General features: G+C 35.7%; 1 protein-coding gene across 1 annotated transcript; it reads right to left on the reverse strand.

The window, feature by feature from the left end:
• Positions 1-69: 69 nt before the first annotated feature.
• Nt5c (5' nucleotidase C) lies at positions 70-19,092 on the reverse strand. Its single transcript, XM_033469730.2, has 8 exons — positions 18,288-19,092; positions 10,190-10,365; positions 8,619-8,846; positions 5,392-5,532; positions 4,355-4,512; positions 2,918-3,104; positions 2,715-2,855; positions 70-1,901 (listed from the first exon to the last, which is right to left on the reverse strand). Exons 1-8 carry the CDS (start codon positions 18,484-18,486, stop codon positions 1,545-1,547), a joined length of 1,587 nt encoding a protein of 528 aa, XP_033325621.2. The 5' UTR covers positions 18,487-19,092; the 3' UTR covers positions 70-1,544.
• Between the last annotated feature and the right edge of the window lie 1,066 nt (positions 19,093-20,158).

Below are 20,158 nucleotides of genomic sequence, written 5' to 3' on the forward strand. Positions count from 1 at the left end.
AGCTAAAATCAAATTGAAAAGCTTATGGTGATTTGAGGAAGGGATAAATACAAATATAAATTATGCACATCACAATATAATTGTCTAGATTTATTTTCATTGACTATTACAATCATTTATGTATATCTTGAACACATCCATGTAAGCTTTGTATCCGTACTTGTGAAGGGAAGATATACAAATGTAAAACAATTTATGCTAAATCGATAAAGAAAATATTAAGTAGAATTTTTCTATATGCAAGTAGTTTCAATATGTCATTTAACATGCACAATATCTCCATGATTCTCGTTCGGATACCATACCGCCATATTATAGGCAGTAAGAATCATTCGCACTGTGAGTGTACATTTTGTATAATAACAGAAAATACTAACATGAAAAAAATAAGCTCGGTGGAAGTATAATCACAGTTACTAGGAACAGCCCTGTTAACTTAAAACTTCTGTATCCTATTTATTCTAAATTGTACTTTACTATAAAGACATAGTAGAATAAGTTTTATACGTCCACTTTGCGGTATTTCATCTATGATATATATATATACGCTTTGATAATAGACTCTGTTATTTGTAATGTTTAATACGATCGATTTTGTACCTGAATAAAATATATATATATATATTTTAAAATATATATATATTCCATAGAGAATAAAATATACGAAGCTCAACAGTTTTTAAATTGTTCTACAAGCAGTTAACTTCTATTATTATCTACGAATTATTTTATACGCTGCGATATCAAGCGTTATTGATCTTATCGTTTCTGTTTGTACCATCGAGACCTCTACCAAATTATTTGATTCAATTGCATTGGTAAATAGGACCCGCGCTACGGTAAGTTCGAGCAAGTTACCCCATTGAAATAATTATACGTTACGCTAAATACGTTTGTTTGGACAACACAGTGGATTTATGCTTGCCTTTTAACTTATAATTTGGCTCGTAGCAGTCTGATATTCTCTTTTTATTTACACCAGGGGAGAATACTCGTTAACACCAGCAGAGAACTTCTGGAATTTTAACTCGCTTTATAAAATTGTCAAATATATTACCAACATACAAGCTCTTGTATCAAATATCAGAAAACGCGATAAATACGCATATCAAGCAAAAATGACCAGATATATTTGACCGATGTATGATCAGCATAACATATCCGTTGTTTTTGAATATATTATGGCTCTCGAATCATTTATTTTACACAGATTTAATAAATTTCCATTCTATATAGGACATTCACTTTGTAAATTTCTTTTACCACGTGGTAAATACTGATATATTTACGATCAGCATGATTATTTCGCTTTGTGAAAAAAGCAAATTTCAAAAATTCACATCCAAAATCTCAAGTAAAAAGTGAAACTCGGTAGAAGTCGTTTTGGCTTTAAGCATTCAACTTCTACAATTGCAATATTTTCGGAGTATGTTGTCAGAACATTTTTGATTGTTTCTGTCGAAAGCTCTAACGAATAAGCAGATTCGAAAACAAATACGGCGACACACAGCTATAGCTGCGAAGCCGTACACAAACCCGCATATTTAAACGAAGTAGCTCGTGTATTCGTGAGGCATCACGCCTCTTCTAGGATAAAACGTGTGAGTGGTTGAGTATTCATACAGGTTTGTGATCGAGCTCATATAAATGTCGGCGAACCTAAAGAGTCTTCTAGAAAAGTATGTGGGATTGTGATATGTTCTGAAAACGGAACCGAATTGCTTGTTGAACACGCGTTTTATCTCGTTCCTCAACTCGTCCCTCTCTTTGATCCACTCGTCCAGCACCGTCTGCACATCCGGTCCCTCGTAATCTTGGTGCTCCTCGATCAAGCCGGTCAGCATTTGCAACCAATTTGCATTCTCTTTGAACCTCGGATTGTTTAACGTCGATATTTCGTGCTACGGATAAATTATAACGTTTAGTTGCTGTTATGTATCATATGATATAGAAAACTACAAAGTAAACGAAGCATGAGAGTCTTTTTAACTCTCATTGACTCCTCAGAAATCATTAAAGGCTTTAGGATAATGCTTCAACTATTTTTCTACAACACACTTTAAATCAAGAAATATTATGTTGCATTTGCAATATTACATTTTACACAACTACGATATAGTATACGTTGACTCTGAATTATGAATAAATGATAAAACAATTCTTTTTTTCGAATTCTGTTTTGTCTTTATTGAAAAATGGATCAAGAACGAGAACCAATTAATTATTATTAGAGAAAAAAGTGGTAAAAATATCTTAGAATAAAGTTGTCTTGATCTGAGCACTATTTAAAAGGTAAATTTTCATCTTTTTGTTGCACACATGCAGATACGAGCAATGTAAAGAAACCTTTATTTTAGCTACTTCTCGGTTTGCCAGAGATAAAAGTAGATCTTAATCTGTGCTGTTGAAATTAGATTTACTATTTTCAGCGTTTAAGTCAATATTGGTCTGCGGATCTTCATGCAAAATAAGAATTTTCTTAGTCGATTGCATCGTACATTAACCAGGTAGAAAATTTGTTTCTTTCTGTAATAATTTTAGTAAGCTGAACATAATATAATTATTTTCTTTTCTATAAATGCATAAAATCCGCGGTCTAGTCATTCCACTTCTAAAACGTTTGATACAACATACTTTTCCAAATAATTTCTACAAATTTTCTGCAATCTATTATCAATGGAACTGTTACCCCTATTCGAAAATTCGCTGCTTACAGTTAATTCTTTGATGATAGCGCCAGTTCTCCAGCCATGTTCCAAGGTCACGTCCGCCAGATCGCTATAGGGATGATCCCCGAAATACAATACTTGCTGTCCTCGCCATCCGGTCATGTCCTGCAGTTGTTTAACCGTGCCCTAAGAATAGAAACGTTATTACTCAAATTCAACGGCAGCGAACAGAAAGAGATCGTACTTACTTCGAGGTATATGACACCTTTCTCGAGCTTCGTGACTCGATCCCACAATTGAGTTTTATTTACTTCGTCGTAGATTCGGAGCGGCCTGCTCTCCTCGGTGAAGAATTTCGGTTTCCGCGCTTGTACTATTACTACGTCGAAGTAATCTTTCCAACTGTCGCCGACCAAAAATTTCATTCCTATATCACTGCGAACAAAATAATAACGAACTTCGTAACGAGCTATATTTTTTTTTAGAAAGTCATATCGATATTGATCATACTCCGAACGTTTATGCAAAATTTTCTATCGAAGGCGGATTTCGATTTCCATCGATCATACTTCGATGTAAATTCAAATGTTTATGATCTTAATCGTAGTTTACAAAAATTAGTGGACGAATCAGTCGTCTAAAGAGTGAAAAAACGAGCAGCAAGCCTCGAGTAATCGTATCTTCCCAAATTGTCCATTTTTGTTTCCAAGCAGAACGTCAATTAAGAACAATTTACTGAACTTTGTAAGAGGAGATCGTATGACTAGAAACCTGCACGACTAAAAACATTTTAAAGCTTCAAGCTTCTACTTTCACAATTAATCGTTCATTTGTTTTTTTTAAAGTATATCTTCTAAATTTTCTACAATTTTTTTTCGCGACTGAATCTATCGCACATTTGCACATTGAAGATTCTCCTTTTGCAGCGAGTTTCTATAACAGATTCGACTTGCCCTAGAATATGATATATTAGGTCTACCGGAAAGTTCTGTCCGATAGTGTCACTTCAAGTTTCAATCCATATGCACATGTTGATTCGAGGCATATACGACTACCTCTCTTTATCATTGCATTTACACACATGTACTCTCCCAAATAAACTGAAACAAAGATGTCTCATGTCATTATTAAGCGAGACGCGATCGTGAAAACATGGCTACCGACGATAATGCCAGACCACATGCTGCTTTGGCGACTCGTCAGAAAATCGCAGAGCTAGGCTGGCAAATTCTGTCGCATCCACCATACTCCCCAGACCTAGCCACCCTCCGATTATCGCTTGTTTCTCTCTTTGCAAAACTTTTTACGGGAAAAAATTCAAAACCGAAGCTGATGTCAACCAAGCACTGGTTGAGTTCTTCGCCTCTAAAAATAAATCATTTTTTAAAAATGGCATTCACAAGTTGCCATCGCGCTGGCAAGAAGTCATAAGCAACGATGGAAAGTATATTCTACAATAAATATTATTAAATGTATGAAAATTGTGTTATATTTCAAATTCAAAAACGGACAGACCTTTCCGGTAGACCTAATATAATTTGGAACTTTGAATCTTGTTCTTACTTATAAAATGGGAAATCGATTGCGTGCTAATTTATTATATTTTGTAATGTTCGATCTTCGGAAAAGTTCAAATCGCGATGCAGATGTGGTTAAATTAATTGACTGCAAATTGCAACACTCACACAAAGTGGAAGGGGCTGTTGGTTACCAGGAACATCTTCTTGTTGGATTTTTTCAGTCGATCGAAGAATTCCTTTAAATCCTTATTCTGTTCCAAATAGTCCGCGACATTTTGTACAACTAGTCCGTGCATTATGGGGTGACAACTCTGTACAGAGTTCTGATAGGAGAAAAGAAAACAAGGTCGATGTTAAGATGAACATTTGTGATCGTTGAGGCAAAGTTTTTTCAAAATGGTTCAAAATTAATTACGCTTCCTTGATCTTTCCTTCGAATCTATTTGCATTAGTACACAATGGTGAATATCATATAAAAGAGACGAAACAATTGAAAGAAAGATATTTACTGATTTTTGAAACTCCGATTTACGATTTTAAGGAAACGTAGATTAGATCGCAATTTCTTTAACGGCAAAACCTGGTAGAATAATTTACAATTTACAATTTACAATTTACAATTTACAATTTACAATTTACAATTTACAATTTACAATTTACAATTTACGATTCAAGGTATGTTTCATTGTATCTTTTATCACTATAAGTAAAATTGTTTCGTTGTATTTCAACTGTTTAACCCAGGGGTGACAAACTCAAAAGCTAACTTGGGCCAAATAAACAATGCTTAACTTTAGGTGGGCCGCAAAAAAAAAGATCAATGTTCATAGAAACAAATATTTTTATTTTGACTAGTACATTGTTTACGTCCTGATGCTTGACATAAAAAATGTTCATCTCGGGCCGCGAGTTTGACACCCCTGGTTTAACCGATCATTTTCAGCTTTACTCATTAGCTTTTCAAAAGATACCTTTGTAGAAACTTCTTGCAGACCTATATTAGTCTTCCTGTTCCTACCGTAATTTATCTTATTTAACTGTCAAAAATTAAGTTATTGGATGACGATTGAAATATTTAAATACTCTAGCTCGAAATGACCTTGTAATCGCAGTTCGAGGGTTAATAAGATTCAGCAACTTCGTTTCATGCCTAATCTGGACAAATGAAATATAACATAAATGTGTCGAAGTTTTCTACTCGCCTTTACGTCCCTGAAAAGTATTTCAGGATGGTAGTCTATATGGTTCCGAAGGAAGTATTCCGTGACATTGCAAAGAAGCCCCATTTCCGGCACCGAGAATAAATCGGCGAGTTGTATCATTTTCGATCGGTGCAACGCCTCCTGCAAGAAAACTTCCATTACATCCGCGTACGCGAGACCCCCGAATGAAACGGACAGCTATACTCACTTTCTATGGCACAACGTTGCGAAATTTCCATCATGAAAAACACACGTATCGACGCATGCAAACAAACAAAAGACGTTTAAGTTGCTGTAAAGTTTGTCCGGTTTTCGATTTTTGAGCGGGAAAATCGGGATACGCGTACGTGCATGCAAGGTATCAACCTTGAAGAGTCAAAACAATCGTGAACTCGGTTACATAATGGAGAATTGTTGAATATTTAATTGTTGAACCTCGTAGGCAGTTACGACGTTCATTATCATTGTGTCAAATGCAATGACACGAGCGACTTGAAATTATTCCTTTCTAGTTCTTCACGGCGCGGTCGTTGTATTTTCTATTCGAACAATATCGGACGCAACGTGAAGTTTGAATTCTAGGCTTTAACAAGGCATTGCTACGGGTTTGCGTAATATTTCTATAGATGTTGTGTCTCCCTCTCACGAGACGGACAGAACGTGTCAAAAACAATGTTCCCGACAAATATCTTCGATTAGAGCAAAAACTTCATTTTTTAAGCGTATTTGAATGTAAATATTCGATTTTTATAGAACTTATGGTTGCGGACAATGGACTATTTGTTATCGCAAATAAGAATGCCGATTCTGAAAATGTATCGTTTGCAATACGTCATTTTTGCAAGTATACTAATATTTTAACGAAAAGTGTCATAATTGTGCAAACTTCTATTATTTTACATCTAGAAAATATTAGAAAATCATTACAACCACTCGTGGTCTTTTCTGAGTTTGAGATTACTATGTACAACGTAGTGGACTCACTCTTGTGGATTCACACAATTGGTTCACAATAAGGGTGCAAGTAGGTCTACAAGGTAGATATAATTATTATAAAATATTTCTGATAATTATTCGAACGATTTTGAACACTCAAAATACAGAAGTTACATTTGGGAAATACAATCATTTCGTATGGAAATCATCTGGATCATACTGAATGCTAGTAAATGAAATAATCTTTACATGTATTTGTATATGTATTTATTTATACTCTAGATTCAACTAAATAGTTATTCAAGTAAAATAATTATAGATTATCTTATCACAACTGCGCTAATATCAAATCATTCTACTTGAATGATTTAAGTAATTCAAATAAAAGAAACTATTTGAGATTTCATTAAATTTTGTAATTTTTCGAACAAAAATAATACATCAGCTGAGATGATTCATCATGTCAAAGTAGTATGTTTCACTATATTCCAAATACCGTGGACTGCGAATATTTGTGTAAATATTTTCCAAGACAATTGTAAGAAACAGAAATGAAATAAAAATAAATCATTCTTTATAGTAATTTATATAAGTTGAAAATAGCATAGCTATATTATTAAAATTCTTCTTATAAATGCATAAAATTAACAGCCTAGTAATAACATATTATTCACAAATCATTTACTAATTTTCATTAAAATGGAGCTGATCCGTTACATAATTCGACATGCTCGTAAATTGAATATTCTATGTGAATATTTTATGAATGTTTTATAGTAATATTTCACAGTATTTCCATCAAGAAGGAAGTAATTAATAATTTCGAACAAATCAATACTAACACAGTTTGGTAAATAATCCCTGGAAAAGATTTTTCATTTCTTTCAGTCAGCACCGCGAACATACGAACGTTGAATGTTTCATAATTTTTGGGAAAAAATCCGGTCGTTTAACGCTTAACAGACGGGTTGTTTTTTCACTGTCTTTCTCGGTTCCCGGACATTTTTTAAGAGAATTAAATAAACATGTACGTATGGTTTTAAAGCGTTGCAGTTTCATTAAATCAACGCTACACTTTCGATACAATTTTACGAAGTTATTTATTTACATGTTTTGTATTAATAAAATATTGGGTTGGCAACTACCGGTAATTAACTGCGAACTGTTTGTATTCTACGTCAGAATCTCTGGATGTTTTTTCTGTTAACAGAGATCGAACTGTGCAATTATCTTCTCTTAAGGTGTCCAAAGAAGAAAACGGTAGACTTTTTCTCGTGTAACGCGCACATTCTAAAGCGTCGTGTTTGAAATGATCATTGCTATGATCAATTTTATTTTCTATATTCTATGAAATAGGACAGTATTTCAAAAATAAACGTCGCGAAGAATCGAAACTGGAATCAGCCAGAATAGTTATATGCATAACGGCTACAACGTTTTCTCGGTTCTCGCAACTGTTTCAATTTATTGGGTTGGCAACTAAGTAATTGGCGATTTCAGTTATAGATGTCTCTATAACTCCCATTTTCATGATATCCGTAAATGTTATGTTATAAAATTATTATTATTATTATTATGTTATTTTTTATTATCCGTGAATGTTAGCAACTGGACAAATTGAATGCAGCGGCCAAGGAAAAGCGACCAGAATTGGTCGATCGTAAAGGTGTCATTTTCCAGCAGGACAATGCTAGGCCGCACACGTCATTGTCCACTCGGCAAAAATTCATGGATATTGCTTGGGAATTGATGTTACACCCACCATATAGCCCCGATCTCGCGCCATCGGATTACCACTTATTTCGATCCCTGGACAACTCCCTTCGTGGTAAAACTTTGAATGACGATGACGCTGTAAAATCTCACTTAACTCAGTTTTTGGCCGAAAAGGAACAGACTTTCTACGAGCGTGGAATTTTCAAGTTGTCAGAGAGATGGCAAAAGGTCATCGAACAAAATGGAAAATACATTACAGATTAAACTTCGTTCCAAGTAAAAAATAATTTCTTGTTTCATTGAACAAATCGGCAATTACTTAGTTGCCAACCCAATATTAATGAAGTATCAATACAGATTTAAGAAAAAAATCTAAATCTACGTGGCCCGTCCGTTAAGTGTTAAAGGAAGATAGAAGTGCACATAGAGCACACTTCGATAAGTAGATAATCGTTCGCGCGAAGGGACCAAAAACGCCGGAGACATTTACGCCTTTCAAAGGCCGGCTAAAGCCACCGTCGTTCGAATAATTATGAGCGGTAACGCATGCTCTTTATCCGTTAAACCGTGCTTACGTGAGAGTGTTTATGGGGCGCCTCGACATAGGCGATCGGTATTATCCTGTTTTTATAGAGTCGGAGGACCTCGTCGTCGGGGACCGGATGCAGGCCGCGGTAAACGGCGCCAAATTGGATTTGCAAGAAGCTGTCGAGTTTCAGCAGCAGACCCTTTTCGATGTCATAATGGAGGCCGCGAACAGCGAAATTCTCCTTGTACTCGAGGTCGCTGATTCCCTCGGGGTACTGTACAGTCGATTAAACGGGTTTGCCTCAAGTTTCAATTGAAATTCTCGTTCGGCCGTAATTGTCGCTTGATTTTCGAGAAAACGCCGCTGACGAGCCGAACTTGCGAGCAGAAACGAGTTAGACGAAGTTTCATGCGCCCCGTTTTCGTACGAATTAGTCTCGTTGCGACAGAGCCTCGTCGGCGTCGCGTCGTCGTCGTCGTCATCGTCGTCGTCGTCCTCGTCGACGGCGTCGTCGTTCTCGTCGGCTTTGGAACTTTCCGTCGGCCGTTCGTTCGCAGACGCAACGATTTTTCTTTTCATTACCAGTTTGTTAGAAATGATATTCTAGGAATTAAAGATACGCGTTCCATGGCGATCAGTCGCGTTCCGCTCCCCAGAAGACACCATTGCCTTCCTCGCTCCGTGGCCAGATCCTTCGGGAAGGCTGTCATCCTTGTTCTTTAACCCTTTGGCTACGGCAGATTTTGATACGTACCGTGCAGACAGCATACGATAGCTCAACCGGAATCTATACTATGAACGATGTGCGTGTATTGTTTCATTCGCTTCGAAATAGTCGAAACACCGAACCGTATTAACCGTGTCAATCGTCGCCGAAGTTCGTTTTTTTTAACCCTTTCGCTACGGCAACTCCATCCGCCGAAGTACCCTCACCGAACGGAAATTCGCTCCGGAAATCTGCACAGTGCGCGTGCTTTCTGTGTATATGTTGTTCCAAGCCTTAAATAATAACTGTGCCGAATAAAACAATCGTTGCTCTAATGTAGCAAGTATATTTACATTTTTCATTTAAAAAGACTTACAAGATTATAGGTAACATAGGTATTTATGTAATTACAAAGCCGAACGATTGAACAAAATTATAAAAAAATAATATATAATATTATTAAATATTATAATATAATATATTAAATATATATATTATATATATATTAAATATATATAATATAATATATTAATATATAATATATTATATAATATTAAATAATAATATTATTAAATAATAATAATATATAATTAAATTATAAAAATCTAATAATATGTAAAAACCAATAATATAATTCTGTGCGATACATTTGAAAGCAAGGATCTGTACAAAGACGAACATCGCAATCTTTGCACTCGTACCGCGAATCCGTTCTTTTATCATTTTTGCTACAAATTATACACATCGCTGTCTTCTGTATACACTTCGTTTCGATGCCGGATGTATACGGCACCCGTACGCACAGGTCGTCGCGCGGATGCCGGATATATACGGCACCCGTAACGAAAGGGTTAAAGAAGAATCTGTCGCTAAGAAACTAATCGAACTCCCTCGTTTTCGCGTGCGCGTACCTTGTATCGTTGGATGAGCATGTCGCGGCCGAGGTTGTAGAGCAGATAGTCCATGGACGGTTTGTAACAGGCCAGCGTGTAATCGTAATCGAACCCGTACACCTGCACCTCCTTCAAGTCGAGCTCGTTGCAAGCGAACACCCCCTTCAGATTCACGTCTTGGGGAAGCTTTTTGGCTGCACGAGACAATTACACGGTTAGTTTCGATTGCTACACGGGTAGCGTAATTGAAAAGGGTGGTCAACTGTTGGGACTATTACGTCGCAAAGCCCTTGGCACGATTGCTTCTGTGCTTCAAGTGTGCTGGGCAGGCTGCATTATCAATTGGACTAGAGAATTACGAAACCGCGCGAGTCCAATTTTTCGCGCCGCAGTGGCGGACAGCGTACTCGTGAGTTGGATTTTCACGGAAATTCGCAGTTTTATATGTTATTTTGCGAGAGGCAGAGTTTTAAATGAAAGCTTTCTTCGCCGACTTAAAGATCGCTTATTCTGGAAAGAAAATGCAAAACGTAAAAGAAATGCATAACTTTCGTAGTAGAATCGTCTCTCACTCTAATTTTTTATTGTATTTATATTGTATTTATTTATTTTATATTATAAAATATTATAATATTATTCTAATATTTTATTTGATTAATATAGCCATTGAATTTTTCTTTTCTTTTCAGAGAAAGACTTTCTTCTCAACATAATATCCGGTGGACTCGTTTAAAAAGGATTACTACTAATCTGCTTATTGTTATTCAGATTAATTGTGCGAATGAAAAATATTAGGCTATGTAAAGGAAACGTAGATTTATATTATAAAGCGAAAATAAGAGAAAACAATGCGAATAAGAGAATTAGTGTCAAGAACTTGTAGAAGATAATATCTTGAGAGTAAAAGTACGTGACATGTGGCGTTTTTTCTTGCAATCACGGGTCGAATGATTATACGTAATTTTATATACCGGGCGGCATATCTCAAGGCGGTGAATGTAAATCAGAGATTTTTCTCTGATTGCAACGAAAAACGCTGCATGCCACAATTTCAAAAAATTTGTTCATACGTTAATTGAGCTGTAGGATACAGGATTTACGTATTTGCCAGAAAACAAATTCGACAGACTTAAAAATATAATGCAATTTAAAACACTACTGACTAATGTTAAGAACTTTGAACGAGTGATGATATCTCGAAAGTTAAAACGTGACGGCGTTCTTCCTGCTAACCATAGAAATATCGTTTTCAGTTATGACACCAAAAATGTTTTGTGTGCTATATGATTTAACGAATATGATAAGAGAATATTTTCTAAAGGCTAAGATAATTCAGTTCGGGATTTTCAAGGTCACCCCGTTGTTTTCCAACCTTGGTTGATTATTTAAATATGGATCCAGCACGGATTGATACAATTTTCCGTTTAAATAAAAACTTGGCGGTCGTGAAATTTCTCTATTTTTTTTTTCGCAAACGACGACGTTTGCAAGTTGCAAATACATATTGCCTCATAAAATTAAAATTAAAAACTCTGAGCAATCGGAGAATATTCTCATATCACCTATCAGAAACTCGAACGTATTTGCTCGCGAAGTAACGCTTTAACCCCTAAACATAAAAATATTTTTACCCATGATATCTCAAAAACTACTTAATGAATTCCTTTCAAAGTTTAAGTGCACACTCGGTATACTTATGCTCACGTTTCGCATGTTTCATTGATGTTTTAACAAAATTTCGAAACGACGTTATTTTTTTAATCTTCGACTTCTTTCTTTCGTTTTTCTACTTGCTATCGCCAAACTCATATCAATTAATTACACGTTTTTTGATTTCGGATAAACAAAACGTGTCCGTTATGGGACGTTTCTCAGACTGAACTTTGTTTCAAAGAATCCAATGCCACAAATTTCAATGTTTTCTAACCGGACAAATTTGTAAACGCGCTTAGAACATGCATAGAAAAAAATCCTGTAAATTTCACTGCAAAAGGTGATATTTCTCCACAAAAAAATCTCGAAGAAGTTAAATAAAACGTTGTTGACATTACCACCTTACATAAAATTCAATAAAAGATTGCATTCGTGCAGACATCGGAAAACAAAAATTGTCAATTCCGAAAGAGTATCGTAATTACCGTAAAAGTAATCTCGTTATCTCCCCCGAGAGGAGAGAGGAGTACAAATGCTGAAATATGGAATTCATTTCGAACGAACCGCGTAAAAAATATTCCTCATACAGTCGCAACTGAAGGAGATATTCAGGTGGTTTGTCGGGCCCCCGCATAATTAAACGCGCGTGTATCAGGAGCCTGACACCGCGAGTATTTGCACGCTCGTTAATGTTTCTGCTATTTCTTATCGCCCCGCGCGCATCGGGCGTGGCATAATTTAAAAAAACAGACCGCGCTGCTCTGTGCACAATGTTTCGCGTTACCTCGGATAGGCCCTATCAGATGGACGCGGGTGCAGAATACGATTCGTATGCACGTGACACAGCGCGCACGGCCTTGCATCGGGCCCCCTGTTCGCATAATCCTGCAGGATAACGAACGCCACGTGCGCTACTCCTCCGACTTCGATTCGCGATAAGTCCGCGCTCTCGTTTCGTCCCGCAGCTGCTCGATACCAGACCGTTTTCACCGTCCTAGATTTTTCTGACCGTCCGCCCCTCCGGTTTTCTCGTTTCTATGGTGCGCCGCCATTAATTAGCCCGAAATTTCCGATGGCTCTTACTGTGATTATCTTTGCCGGTGATATGAAAATTTTCGATCCATTGGGTTGGCAACTAAGTAATCGCCGATTTGTTCAATGAAATAAACAATTTCTTTTCACTTGAAACGAGGTTTAATCTGTAATGTATTTTCCATTTCGTTCGATGACCTTTTGCCATCTCTCCGGCAACTTGAAAATTCCACGCTCGTAGAAAGTCTGATCCTTTTTGGCCAAAAACTGAGTTAACACGTTCCGTGCCACGTGTACCATCGATGGTACACGCTTGCATGTTTACTTAGTGAACTGAACAAATTGTTTACAAGAAATTTAGAACCGAAGAATCAATTTCCACCGCAAGAATGGGCGTTGATAAGTTTTTGTCACGTTGTTATGTGTATGAGAATTAATAATTGCACGTAATACATCAAGTTTTAGTAAAATATCAAAGTGTGAAGATTCGAGTAAAAAAAGCTCGGCACAGAACGTGTTAAGTGAGATTTTACAGCGTCATCGTCATTAAAAGTTTTACCACGAAGGGAGTTGTCCAGGGATCGAAATAAGTGGTGATCCGATGGCGCGAGATCGGGGCTATATGGTGGGTGTAACATCGATTCCCAAGCAATATCCATCAATTTTTGCCGAGTGGACAAAGACGTGTGCGGCCTAGCATTGTCCTGCTGGAAAATGACACCTTTACGATTGACCAATCCTGGTCGCTTTTCCTTGACCGCTGCATTCAATTTGTCCAGTTGCTAACATTCACGGATAATAAAAAATAACATAATAATAATAATAATAATTTTATAATATAACATTTACGGATATCATGAAAATGGGAGTGAGAGACATCTATAACTGAAATCGCCAATTACTTAGTTGCCAACCCAATAATTACCTTTGCTGGAGACATCTTTAACACTAACTGTATCATCATCGGTCAAATAACCGGTTTGTTCAATTCTTATTCTACAATTATTGAAATTATAAAGACACATTCATCGGAAGCCATTTAATAAATTTATTTATCCCAATATATGTTATTATAAAAATTGTAAAAAATCTAAATAAATTGAAAAACTGTAACTTGTATAAGGCAACGCAGACGAGTAACTTTTAACGTCCGGTACGGTCAGTGTTAATACTAAACCTACCGAGTATTGGACAAATGTATAGTGGTATGTATAATTATAGATTTATAACATTTCTATTTTTTATTATTTCTAATATAGAAATAAATAAATATGGTATTTTGTTAAGTTTTTTCTGTACATGCTAAAGAAGGCCACCTATAGATCGGTGAATAATTATAAATTCAAAGTGACTTTTACATTTTTACTAATATTTAAACAAGAACCAAGAAATGATTTGTATATTTTCACATTTTTTATTATTTCTAATGTAGAAATATACAAATGTGATGTTTTCGTTACATTTTTGTTTCAATATCACTAAAAATGTGAAAGTTACTTTAGATTTACAATTAAAAATGAAGACGGCATAAGAAGACGGCAGTTTGATAAAGGCAAAATTTTTTCATTCACTAGACAAATTCAACGAATTCGGACATCTTAATTTCTTGATTTTTGTTCGATTGAACAAATTGTCTTTTTGCAGCTGCCGAGACGGCAGGCAAAGTGTTGAAACTTCAATTTTGTTTCAAAGGGTGTGGTCGGATAGGGGAGCAAAAAGTACCCTCTCCACACTGCCAAGAAAAACCATCTTGCGTCAAGTTTCAACCCTTTGTCTTAGCCGGAAGGGTAGTTACAGGAAAAAATTGCGTTATCGGGTTTTGTTCTATTTTCACGGTTTAATTGCGCGCAAAAAATTCCACAGAAAAATCTGAAACTGTTACGTAGCATTAGGAAATTGTGCAGTTATTTTTATTAATATAGCGTGTATACAATATCAATTAATATGACTGAGTGATTGAGAGACGTGAGAGAAATTCATGTTACCACACGGATTTCCAGTTGAGAGAGTTTCGTAATGTTTATAATCTGATTTATATAATGCGGGAAAATAATCGGTTTAACGTATATGTATATTGTATATTGCGTGTACCTATATGTTCTGTGCATTTGTAATTAGTTGTTGTTAAGATTTCATAAAGTGAAGACGTGCATAAATTTGCATATTGATTTTCTGTATTGTACGTTTACGTGTTATATTTAATTTTTTAATTATAACAATAATTAATATAATTATAATATATATATATAATTATTAAATATATAATATATAATTATATATTTAATAATTATTAAATTATTATTATTATATATATATATAATATATTATATATATAATATAATGATAATATAATAATAATATATTAATAATATATTATATATATATATTCATATAATTATTAAATTTAATTAATTTACATCAAATTTTGCTGCCTTACCTCACCAGCTTGTCTTACAATATATCTGTTATAATTTGATAGTGTATTTAACCGAAATGCAATTGGAAATTGTCTCCAATGCTAATGAATTGGTATTTTAAGATCATATTGTCGAGAATTGGGTAACTCCATTTTCAAATAGCAGGCGTCGAGCTCCGAATGGAGAACAACAAGTTAGATAATCCTGATCGAACCTGTTCTAACGGTATAATGTAACCAGTCTATTATTGTGTCACGTTCAATATTAGTCTTAATGTGATAGGCATGGATGTTTGCGCGAAATTGTTTCCCGCTTTTTAAAGCATGCCGACATAATGTGATCAATTAACACGACGGTAAACTTTGTGTTTACCTGCGTTATCGAACAAAACTTGGCTTCCGCCGTGCGGTTAAGTGGATTCTATTATCATCGGAAACTTATTTAAAGTTCACAACTTTTCAAGGTTAGTGACTCTGGTGATACAATAAGCTTCCATATATCAAGAACTAATTATTTTTATCTATGAAGATAAGTGAAAGACGCGTAGAAGAGAATGTACGTTTGCGAGAGCGCGTATTTCCGAATACGATAGCTAGATGTGTCTGTCTAGCGCTAACTAATTCTACTTCCAATAAACGTCGATATACTACTGAAACGCATCACATATATGCATGCATTCGCTGTTAACGCTAAAACTATCGGACGAGTCGAAATAGTTAGTTTCCGTGTTTTATCTTATAATTGCTGAAATTGTTTTAACGAGTTTATTTATTCAAAGGCACATTATAATGAAACTTCTAGGAAATTTAAATAAATTGATTGAATCTTGTATATTAATGAGAAGAGAATATATGTATATCAGTCTGGTTTAGTGTTTGATAGTTCCATCCAATGACTAAGAAGCTGAAAACATGATAAATTAAAGAAGATTTATATTCTCGAAGAAAAATTAATCTCACCGAAGAGCTTGACTAATTAGTTTTAATTGGTAGACAGAAATATAATTAGTGATAAGGTCACGTATTCGATAAAATAATTAAGACAATAATTACGTTTCAGTATGCAAAAACAGTATGTGCTATTATGGATATAAAAAAAAAGAACGAGTATTAAGAGTACAACATTAAGTTATCTTAAATGCAAAATTGTTAACAACTGACGCTACTAATTAATGAATAAATGACTCAAGAAGCAACGCAGAGATAGACAGAAACGTTAAATGCAAAATTGTCTTGCCTCCATGTGACAAATAACGTGACGTAAACAGAATTTTGAAAAAATTAACGATATTATTAGCGCACCTTACTTCACATTCGTAAACATTAGCGAAAGTAGAAGCAGTCAGTGGAGGACAGATATTCCAGCTATGAGCTAAGAGCTAAGATCAATATAAAATATACACAGGGTGACCTGTTTGTAAGGATAAATTACAAATCTAGTGAAAACGGTTTTTTTTAAATCTTGTATTAAAGATTCTTTAGCAACTCCTTTATTAGTTGAACTGTTCTTTTATTGGATAAATTTTGTCATTTAAATTTAAAAAGAATTTCAACTAACTATTGTTTTCATAATTGGAACACACACCTGCAGCATACTTTTACTCGAGCGTTAGTATGATCAATGTATGTATCGCTGAAGGATAATTTTTCCTCGTTTAAAGGAATTCTATTTTATAGCAGAAATTTTTGTGGCAGAATTTTATAACAATATTAAATATAACAATATGTATAATATATTACATAATATAATTATATTACATAATATATACATAACAATATTAAATATTAATATATTTAAATATTAAATATTAAATATTAAATAAAACGAATATTAAACTATCGAAAGTCCCTTAATGACAGTGCTGTATCTAAAAGAATTTCGATATCCATCGTTTCTGCCATTGAAAATAACCATTACTATCGCACCATGTCCTATAAAATCTTTAATTACTTGTTAGTGACCTTGATACCATAAAATTTATTAATTCTCCTATTATTATAAATCGAATTGAAATAGTAAATCAAAAATGAGTAAAACCTCTGTTTAACAGTTTAACGGCCGCATCAATAACTTGAAAAGTTTCATAAAATTAAAGTATTCTCTATTCGATTTAATTAAAATTGCAAAGCAAAGTTATATGACATCAATTATTCTTCCAACATAACCGCGAATCTTTATAAAATTAAGAATTTAATTTGAATCAGCTTAAGAGAATTAATTAAAAAAAATTAAATTTTAAACAATTGTGTTCCCACATAGTGACGCGACAGTCAAAAATGTCAATAGTGTAATTCTGATGCACTTTTTGAATAGTGGAATTACGATACACTTTATGAATAGCATAAAAAGTATAAATTTTGTTAACAACAAAACTTAAACTTCTCGAAAAATCTACGATCTCTCTGCAGTGCCGAAATACCGGGCACCCGTTACACCAGCTGAGTACAACTAGGTTGGGTATCCCTCCGAGATCTATAAATTATGTCGATCCGTTCAAGCAGAGCGTCGTTAATAGACTCGCGGAAGACGTTGGCGGTTTGCCAGTCGTCGGAGACACGCCATCGACGTACGCGCAAATATGTAAAGAAAGCCGCGTGTAACGCTCTCGTAACGTTTAACGATAACATTGCCCCCAAGATCAACCGTAAATCGAACGCTTCCTGAAAAGGGGGACAGGGAGCGGGGACGGGAAGACGAGAGACAAAAGGCAATCAGAAGAGAGAGAGAGAGAGAAAGAGAGAGAGAGAGAGAGAGAGGGAGAGGGAGATAAATACGGACGCTCATTGAAGCGTCAATGAGAATTTCCGTACGGAGACGCGATCAACGCGGGATCGCGTATCAAGGTCCCGCGCGCCAATGCCATCGATTCGAAATATTGAAATGGCTGTCGGCGCTGCGCATGCGCGAAGGGGGGTGCACGCGACTCGGAACCGAAGGAGAGACGAGCAGACGACCGCGCGCTAGAGCGAGACGACGGTAAAAATGGCCGCGCGGCTCTGGTGCTAACTACTTACATTTATATTTCTCGCGCATCTTCTGGTAGTTCTCGTGCATGACCTCGCGCGATATGGGGCCATGGTGGAAGCCACGGACGCCGAGGCCGCCGAGGCAGCCGACATGGTAGCCGGCCACGCGAGTCAACCAAGAGGAGAGGAGATTTTCGACAACGAACTGCGATGCTACGGCGACGGCGAGGGTCCTCCTGTGCAGCATCACGGACGATTGGCGGGTATGCGGTATGCGCCGACGGCAGCGGTGCTCGACGATTGGCGCTCCACTCGGCGGGAAGTTCAACTCGATTCCACCACCCGAACAACACCCCCTCGCTCGTCCTTTCACCAGCCCCGCGGGTATTCTCACGCGCGAGCCGACGACGCTCTGTCGAACAACATTTGAACACTGTACCTTTTCTCTGTAGCCGATTGTAAGTACGCGATTATCTGTCTCTGGTTCGCAACCAAGTATTCGTCGTATCGGTCACCACCAACTGCCCGCTATTTTTACACCGACCGCGTTCCGCTCGCGGTTGTCGAAGTTCGAGCGCGTTCGGGCCGACCACCAGCTGCGTGTGCTGCGTGAGGCTGACTGTCACTGGCCGTTCGAACGTTTTATTCTACGCCGGTAGGGGTTGAGGCAGCGCGCGATCATGCCACTCGAAATAGTCGTCACGGATCACGGAGCTAATGCTTTGCAGGGCGAGTCGCCGATGACAAGCTACAGAGACGGACAAAAGATTCAGACGAAAAGTAGGTATATTGTTAGATGTTATGATATACTAGGTTAATATACTAGGTATATATACTAGTATACTAGGAAAGGTTATAGGCAAATATATATGAAAAGGAAAGGAAATATAGAAATTGTTAGTTTAGTGATGTCTTAAAACAATTTGACGACTAAATAGTCGTTATAATATATTAGGTTAATATACTAGGTATATATACTAGGTATAATATAATAGGAAAGGTTATAGGCAAATATATATGAAAAGGAAAGGAAATATAGCAATTGTTAGTTTAGTGATGTCTAGGTATATATACTAGGTATATATACTAGGTATAATATACTAGGTATAATATACTAGGAAAGGTTATAGGCAAATATATATGAAAAGGAAAGGAAATATAGAAATTGTTAGTTTAGTGATGTTTTGTTTACAAGCTGAAGGAAAATTAGGAAGAATTTACCGTATTTCGTTTCATAAGAATTCATCAAACATCTATTTCTTGTCCTTTCTTATGTTTATGATTTTGAATGATCCTGAATAAATATTGCCATTAGCACATTGACGGCCTCGCCGAAAACATCTCAGAATTTCATTAATCAATTAAATTTTAAATCATTTAAATAAAACTTGCAAAGCAAAGTTATAGGACATCGATTACTATTTCAACATTCTTACCTCTTGCGAATCTTAATAAAATTAAGAAATGTTTATGGATTAGCATAGAAATTAAATTTTAAATAATTTTGTTACCCGCATACGGGTAACACTAGTCAAAGTGTTAAAATTGCTGTCAAGAAGGATACAATTTAGCCGTTTATTTTGAAAGTGGCATAAGTCACTTTGTTTTAAGTCGATATATTTAAGGGTTTGCGTTTTAACACGTTTAAAAATATGGATGCTAACTTTCGAGAAGATTTACTTGTATTTGTTATCTCAGGATACTGATATATTTTTCTCAGTACAAATAATTTCGTATAAACATTAAAAAATCACCAGCTTTCATTACGGTAAAGTAACTTATACCACTTTCAAAATAAACGACTCAATTGTAGATGTTTAAGATGACACGGTTTTGTTTGAAAAAGTTAATTACGACCTCCGAATCTCCTAAACATATCTGTCTGAAAAAAACTTCTTCACACCATAACAATGTACCTC

The sequence above is a fragment of the Megalopta genalis genome, chromosome 10, assembly GCF_051020955.1.
Source record: "Megalopta genalis isolate 19385.01 chromosome 10, iyMegGena1_principal, whole genome shotgun sequence".
Classification (NCBI taxonomy): domain Eukaryota; kingdom Metazoa; phylum Arthropoda; class Insecta; order Hymenoptera; family Halictidae; genus Megalopta; species Megalopta genalis.

Bases quoted from the DNA above. Each gene is read 5' to 3' on its own strand.
- Nt5c (XM_033469730.2), bottom strand. From the start codon at position 18,486: ATGCTGCACAGGAGGACCCTCGCCGTCGCCGTAGCATCGCAGTTCGTT. The intron at 3,105-4,354 runs GTGAGTGTTGCA...TTTTGTTCGCAG, and splicing joins AACAGCCCCTTCCACTTTGT to TGATATAGGAATGAAATTTT. The intron at 1,902-2,714 runs GTAAGCAGCGAA...ATTTATCCGTAG, and splicing joins CTATCATCAAAGAATTAACT to CACGAAATATCGACGTTAAA.